General features: G+C 34.7%; 1 protein-coding gene across 1 annotated transcript; it reads left to right on the top strand.

The window, feature by feature from the left end:
- The first annotated feature begins 1,046 nt into the window (after window positions 1–1,046).
- LOC111049521 (skin secretory protein xP2-like) lies at window positions 1,047–3,796 on the top strand. Its single transcript, XM_022335610.2, has one exon. The coding sequence runs from the start codon at window positions 1,055–1,057 to the stop codon at window positions 1,979–1,981; it is 927 nt and encodes a 308-aa protein (XP_022191302.1). The 5' UTR covers window positions 1,047–1,054; the 3' UTR covers window positions 1,982–3,796.
- Window positions 3,797–8,648: the final 4,852 nt, after the last annotated feature.

Genomic DNA, 8,648 nt, shown 5'->3' with positions numbered 1-8,648 from the left:
GGACTTTCGATATGTTTACCTACTTACTACCCTAAACAGAACTGCGGGTTCAAAAATTGTCTTCCCAACTCTTCCCTCTATAAATTTTCCTTGACTGGACTAAAAGAGTTAAACTGTGTTCAAGTTAAGAGGGTGAACTGAGAGAGACTGAGTGAGACTAGAGGCTTTTTATAGAGAAAATCTCTCGTAATACTTGTAATGCTCTCCTTGTTTTTATTTTTCATGATTGTATACCTTCATTCATTATACTGTAGTTATAATAATTTTCAAATGCATTTTCATCATTTTATTGCGTAATAGTTTTAGCATCATTCAAACTTCAGCTGTGTGTTTCATCATTCAAGTCAGATAACTGCATCAAATGTATAGGCTATGATTTCACATTCCTATCTATTACAACCGAGCTAGTTGAAATTAGTATGAGCTTGGAAATTGATATTGAAACCAATTCATTCATTTCATTATAAATTAGAATTATTCTAACAACAGTGAAAAATAACAAAAACAATAATATTATATTCACAAAAGCAAAGAATCGTATAATGTGAGATGGATTTATACTTTCACCCTTTATTCTCCAACTACAATCAATGTCCTGTCGTGAACTGTAACCAGTAACCTACACATGACCTATTTACCTGGAAGCAGTGATACAACATGAATCTTCCAAGTGCTACTTTTAGGCTGCATTCCATCTTGATAAGCGCATTGTTACAGGCATTATGTAAGTCATCTCCAATTGTCGAAATTGAGGATAACACACGTGAATTATTTATGAAGAGGCCAATTGAAGATGACTATCGCGCTTCCTTGCAATGTTTCATGGCCGGTCTGGCGCGACCTGTACATCACAAGTCAACAGAGCCGGTGTAATATTATGGTGTGTTGTACAGTATGCGTGTGTGAGGATGCATCTACTGTGCGGCTACTTTCACTGATGTGCTCTGCGAACCGCGCGCGGTTCCGGCCTCGCGCCAAAGGAAGCGAAACAAGTATAAAGTAGTCGATGCACATGTCGACGAATCAGTCTCAACCAGTGCTAGCCAACGTGAAGATGCGTTCCAAAAGTTTGTTGTTTGTGTTGTTTGCCACCGCGATGGCATCAGTGGTGTTTGGTGCTGAAGATGTGACAACTACCACAACGGAGCAGTCATCAACAGACGATCCGGCCAAAAAACAGGAAAAACGAGGCTTGTCGGAATATGCGGATTTCGGGACGGATTTCGGAGGAGAGCATCTGTCACTTGGTGAGCATCAAGAAGGGATCGGTGAGGATGAGCATTACACTCCAGAACATTACCCTCGATCATACCCTCATCATCACGAGCATGTGAAGACGATCACTGTCGAGAAGAAGGTTCCAGTCCCGTACAAAGTTGAGGTGGAGAAGAAGGTGCCCGTACCTGTAAAAGTGCCGGTCGATCGACCTTACACTGTGTTCGTACCCAAACCCTACCCAGTGACTGTTGAGAAGCCTGTGCCCTACCCGGTGAAGGTACCCTACCCACAACCGTACCACGTCGAGAAGAAGGTTCCCGTTCCGGTGCATGTCCATGTGGACCGTCCATACCCTGTTCACGTCATTAAGCCCTATCCAGTCTACGTCACCAAGAAAGTACCAGTCCCCGTCGAAAAGCACATCCCTGTACCATACAAGGTTCACGTTGATAGACCAGTACCTGTTCGTGTGCCAGTCACCAAACATGTGCCCTACCCCGTCGAGAAACACATCCCTGTACCATACAAGGTCCATGTGGACAGACCTGTGCCAGTACATGTACCCAAGCCTTACCCAGTGCATGTTGAGAAGAAGGTGCCAGTTCCAGTAGAGAAAGTCGTCCCCTATCCTGTCAAGGTACCAGTCAAGGTGCCCTATGAAGTACCAGTGCCCTACAAGGTCTACAAGCCCTACCCCGTTCACGTACCAGTCCACGAAAAGGAACATCACTACGATCACCAACAACAGTATCATCAGTTGTAGATCAACAAGCAACAGTATCATCAATTGTTAATCACCTACAACTCAGCCAAACAACAAGGAATTGGACTACACGTTATCGGATACCCAGTGACTGATATCGAAAGCCTAAAACAGAACTTTTTATAAAGTTATCACTGTTATTATAGTGACTGTTATCTCTTACAATGTTCCTAAGTAATTTAGTTTCCAACTGTGCTCAGATAAACAGATAATAATCTTTTAAGGACGAGTGCATTATATTGTGAAATTTATAGGACTGAAGTGTATTACAACTGAGCTCAATTTTATAATAATCATACTGAGATTCATTCATTAATCCATTCATTCTCTCAGGTCATTCATCAATTTATCATCACATGAATTTCACTTCAAAGTGTTCGCATTTCAGGTGAGTCGATGAGAAATGTATTTTTGCAGAATGTTAGGAATATAATCAATTTTTTTTTTCTATTTTCAACCACCTTCTCATACAATATAATACTAATTGAAAACATCACTAATATCAAATCACACTTGTACTTGAGAATTAACAATTCAATTAGCAAAATAACATCTCATTCGTATTCAAAATTCTTCAATTTGTAAATCTTATCACCATTCAAACAAAATACTTTATGATAATGTCATCAACCTCTCAATAATAATGATTGGTGTGAGAATTTATAAGATTTGAATGTAAAAGTTGATTCAAAAATAAATTTTGCAGAAAACAAGCTTACTTGACAATTATTACTTAGTTTTAATAGTTAATTACTTGACAATTATTATGCAAAACCTAATACTTACCAGAAGCATCGACATTGGAATTGATTTTAACAAAAATTGCCTATATTTTTTTATAATGACATCAATAATAGATTGCTCAATAATGCTCAACATCACAAACATTTGAATTCATTTCAACAAGAACATCATAATTCTTTCATTATCCGTAGTATTTTAAATACCCTGATTAAGTCATGAAAGATCATTTTCTATCGAAGAATAAGTTGAGCCTCTAATAAAAATTATAAGTAGAAAAATTAACAAGCCTACTACCTCGTTGTAAACTTGAGCATAAGTTTTAGAGGGGATAAGTTTTAGAGCATAAGTTTTACGTCAGTAATTTGAATCTCTTATGGCTTTCCTACGTAATTATGTTTCCATTCTGTTTTTCCCAAAAACTGAGCATTTTTCAAATCCATCGAAAATTCAGTTCATTGATAATAATCTTTCAAATTAGAACTGCTACAAGGTGTCGTCAACATTGACAAAAACATTTTTTTTATTCATTTTGCGTGGCCAGTAACATATTATCAATACCATTTTCATGCAACAGAATGTGGAACATCTTATTCCATGCTTAATTATTAGTCTTCTATTGTTCAAATTTCTACGGTAATTTAATAGTATTGATGATGTCAGTATTGAAAATCTATATTAAATTTAGCTATTCAACTGATCATTTCGACTTTCCATATAGGCTACGTAATCCATTTTTCAAAATGTGTAGGCTTGCACACCAAAAAATCACGAATAGTAGACGAAAAAAGGATTATAATATGAGTTGAATGCATTAAAATTTAGAATATTGAGTTACCTTTTCGAAACTGTGTTTAATAAATGAGTTACTTTAACAGTGACAGAGATATGAATTATAAGAATCCTACTCAAGATCTCATTGCAATTAATTCACATGTCATACCTCTATTTCATTAATTGTTTGATACTATAACAAGTTGTAATTGATGGAATGTATGTTTCTGTATTATAAGACTACTTGTATTTATACTGTAAACGCTATCATAAATAAATATCCGCATTTTTAAAAAGTTACATCAATTTTTATTAAACCTGTATTCCAAACTTGATAACCATTACAATGAGATTAATTCAATTTTCAGAGTGCTATACATGTTCCTTAGAAAAATCATCCATTTTTAAAAGATGTTTCAAACATTGCTAACTCATTTAATAGATAAAGCTTCCAGATTTAAAAAACATTTTTCATATTTTCCTATTCTTTACCACAAAATTATTAGTATTCTAAGAAATATGTGCAATATCTAACATATTAAGTTGAGAATTAACTTACTAAATGTATTACAGAGCTCTATTGTACTGTGCTCTAAGAATCGCTTCATTTATTTCATACCGTATTTTTCAACTTTTCTATTAGGATTACAACGGTACTTCTCAATCAAACTGTAAGTTGATGGATAGTTTGATAATTGAATAATTGAATGAAAGAGTCTGAATAATTTGAAATGATATATTTGAAATAGTTTGATTCTCAAATTCTAATGTAAATGCCAATAATTATGTCTGCAAATAGCTATGGTGACTCTTACTAAGTTTAAAAACACTGACGAATGAGAAACTGTACTGTATAAAATTTTGATATTGATATTGACCGTGCTCTTTCCAACAACAATAATTGATAAAAATAATACCTACTATACCTACAGATAATACTTATTCAAAATTGAATATTTGAATAGTTCTACATATCATAGTAATTTTTACACAGTTCAATGGAACATTAAAATATTGTGAATTTCATAGAAAATATTCTTCAAAAGACTGCGCTTGTGGTGTCAGACGCTTGTGGAGAGCATCATTCATCATACATAGAAGGATCACATAGGTGCAAATACTTGTAGGCTATTTAGGGTGGATCTTGAATTATTTGTCTAGTTTCTTATGAAAAGAAGATTATGGAAGGTTAATTGGAATGCATAAAATTCTAATTTTCGTCCCTGTAATCAACAAGAACTTACCTAGTTCAGCATTCAACAAAGCCCATTGAGAATATTCATTATGAACCTGATAGATTGACGATTTATCAATGATAAGCTAATATTAATGATAGGCTATTATATATTACCGTACCTATATTAATGACTAGCAGGTAACCTTGCTCCGCAAGGGGTCTAATTAAAAACTAGACAAACTGAAAACTTGACATAGGCCTAATGAAATTTTAAAATATGTCCATAATCATCCTCGGAAAATTGAGAATCTTTATGCGTTATTTGATGATGCGTCATTCGTATAACTTAATTCCTATCCCGTACATGTATAAGCCAATTATTTTCTCTATATATTGTAGATAATACCACAACTTCGGTTATTATTTTTTTTAAATAACTCTAATACTATTCATTCTACTGAACTGTTTTTTACCCACGAAAGTTTTATAAAGTATGAGCTAGTCCAACACCCACCTTTCGGAATACATATTTATCAAAAGCGATTTTTACAGCTTTCAATAGAGACCTATTGAACAAAGGCGTTTGTTTCGAAGCAGAGAAGAATACAAAAATATGAATGATTAATCGATGACTGAGGTAGTGACAGAGTGAAATTTTCTTAATTTTCCGCCTGGGTTTTCAGCGACAATTGCCGTTTTCCATCAATTGTTGTCAGTGGTGTACAGTAGTTGTCGTGCTGAGCATATTGTAGCCTGCTATAGCGAAATACACTTCAGAATTGGTTCAATGGGTAGAATTGTTGCTATCTATAAAAAATACTGACAATTGAAAGTGAATAGGTGAACAATGCCAGCGACCACCCTGCCCTCTAGCGGCTGATTTGAAACAATTGAAGTGAATTGCAAATGGGGAATCAGACGTGGAAAGAGCTTTTGTTTTGTCCTTCAACTTTGGAAGACGGCCCTTTTTTCAACTAGATTCTAATCGAGTACACCTTGTTTCATGTTTTTTTTATATCGGCACTAATTTTCTTCTGTATTTGCTTTGGTGACACACCTTCAGCATTTTTCCAGATTTTTAATCTGTATTTTCTTCAATTAAACTGCTAATTTTCGATCAACAATAGAATTTTCTTCAACTTGCTAATGATGAGATATGAATGAGAGATATTTCTCTCTATTATTACTGAGAATTTTATTAGTATCTATATTTAGCAATTAACTGATAAATATGATAAACAAATATATGAGACAGATTATTATTTTTTATCGAACTATTTGACTGCTAAATTAATATTAGCTGTGTCAGTTACTGCTCCCAGTCCCAGTATACATTGGTATCGTTGGGAATATGAAAAATCATAAAGGAGAAATATAGTACAGGCATATAAGACAACTATTGAAAATAAGCTTTTTAGTCAATTTTTCAATTCCTTCCTTAGCTTTCAAGGTACCGTAGCTCTATAAACTCCTTGGAAGAATATAAGCTTTGTATTTTTCAGCTTACAAAGCGTGAGAAGAAAAGTATTATTAAGGGAAAACACTGATACTACGAATATACAGTGATAATAATATTGATTGGATGAAATATTACAACATTATCTTAGAGTAGGCGTATTATTAACAATCTTTCAATGCTCAAAACTCTATATTATCAGCATGGACCAATATTTTTTTATTTATGGAAAGAATTTTTCATGATCCAAGCATACATATTGTAATACATATTGTCATTATCGTTTTCAAGCTTTTTCCTTTGAAACCGAAGAAATCAATCAATAATCTCTCTATTAGTAAAGAAGTAGAATGTTCAGGAATAAGATGTCAATAGTTTCAACTATTGTGATGAGAGTTTTCAATGGCAAGTCCTCAAGACATTGAATATGGCTAATAATAAATTATACACCCTTGGCATTGGTACAGCTTTCCATTGCCAATTTACCAGGCGGTTTCTGTGTTTTTCGATTTTTGCATAAAAATTGTACAGCTGTAAAATTGAATGCGATCATTATTATATGGGTTGGAAATAATGGTTGGATATTTTTATGGGTGAACAATTAGTTCAGTGCGTAGACATTAGACATCAGATGGAGGCGACAAGCGCAACCTCTCCCCTTACACCCCCCCCCCCTCATTAAGTTGCCATCTTTAATCCGATATGCGCCATTTAACTGATGCGGTGAGCACCATTTAACTCAAGCCTATTTTTGGTGCACAATTCACGTGCTGACACAGAAATAATAACGCTTGTTCACAGAAAGAATCTATTTCATAAGAGAAACAAAGATTTACAAAATTGATCAAAAATATTCACGAAAGCTTTCAAAATAGATCTATTCTCAAGAGAGTTAGAGAATTGGAAAGTCATTCACGTTACATGCTCTAAAAAAATGATAGTGTTATTCATTGATGAAAATTTGCCTAGTTTGCCTAGGTTTTGCCTAGAGATCTGGAACGTCGCAATTTCAGCCTGTCATCGTTCCTCTGTGTCATGGGTTCGATTTCTGTTTCGTTAGGCGGTATTTGTATCACTCATCACACACACTATCACCCACTTAGAAGCCAGGTGCGAGTGCAATCAGCAGAAAATTTGTATCACTTACAGTAGTAGCCTACTTATATGTGTAAATAATATCTAGAATGGAATTTGTCATTATCATACTGAAGAGGCCCCCCAGGGACAATTTTGTGAAGATTTAGGAATCATTTGATGCTGGAAAATACTGTCCTCACAAGGTACATGTAAAAATAAGTTTTTTACATTTCTTTCAAACGTGAGGAATTTTTATTGCAATGAATAATATTTTATGTCTGAGCTGTCTAAACGTCTGAAGACTGCCACTACTCTTACATTCCTTCTCTTTTCTTCTTTTCATGAATATTATTCACAGTTCTGTAAATTGGTTTCAACTCATGAATTAAATTTTTGGCGCAGAAAAAATTCTTGTCGCTCACAGCTAGACGAGAATATTAATTCGACAGCAATTTTTCTCCATCAAAAAGGACTCAAAGCAAGCGATTTCTGGCTGAAGCGTCTGCAAATGATTGATGTCAGTGCCATCTGTATTATTTCTATTTGAAATTCGTCGGCGAATGCAGTTTTCTATACTCTAGAGCCAGGGATTCCTATATAGGAAGTATATAGTAGCCTACCAGAAGTATATGGAAAGTCCTGCTAAAGCGTCAGCTAGGGCTCTTCTCACTTGAAACTTTCAGCATTGGTTGAATGGGAATCATCCAAGCTATTTATAAGGAATGCTGACAGTTTATAGTGAATCTATCAATAGTCCCGCGATTTGGAACACCGTGATTTACGCACGTTGTGCATTGATAAACGTTTGCGTTGTCTGTAGAAGATCTGACCTAATTTCGCTTCGAATATTTTTGTTGGTGATGCCCACATATTAAGCTTCAGGCGTTTGCTTGAGTGATGGGAAGAATAATAATAAAAGAAAAGATGAATAGCCAGGCTTTGATGCTGCTTGTAAGCTGCTTTGACGCAGCGTTTAAGGTTATTTGAAGCAGCGTTAAGATGCTTTGATGCAGTTCAGGAGAGTGTCGTACCACCCCGAGATAGACTTAAAGTGATCAAATAATCAAAATACAAAACTTCAAATAAAAGTCTTGTAGAAATCATTTTTTTCAATTAGTTCCTTGAAGGTTATTAAATTAAGAAATTATGCCAATTTTTCCTTAGAAGATCTCCCAAGGTATCCAAGATAACCCTCAATAATTCCACTATTGTATACTTCCTCTAAAAAAGGGGTACCTGGGTTTTCATTTTTATCTCATAAGAAGATCATCAGTTGTAGCCCTATAAAACATATTGAAAAAACGTCCTCTATAACAATAGATCCACCCCAAGTATAAATAGCCTACTTTGGAATATTACGAATATATAATATGAGTGTCAGTATAACTACCCCAAGTCTAATTACCTTGCGGGATTTGACTACCTACAAGCATGGAATATAT

The sequence above is a fragment of the Nilaparvata lugens genome, chromosome 3, assembly GCF_014356525.2.
Source record: "Nilaparvata lugens isolate BPH chromosome 3, ASM1435652v1, whole genome shotgun sequence".
NCBI lineage: Eukaryota > Metazoa > Arthropoda > Insecta > Hemiptera > Delphacidae > Nilaparvata > Nilaparvata lugens.
Note: the sequence above shows the minus strand (reverse complement) of the source record. Positions and strands in the feature narration are given on the sequence as shown.

What these genes read in the sequence shown, in the direction of transcription:
- LOC111049521 (XM_022335610.2), top strand. Translation starts at nt 1,055, where the DNA reads ATGCGTTCCAAAAGTTTGTTGTTTGTGTTGTTTGCCACCGCGATGGCA.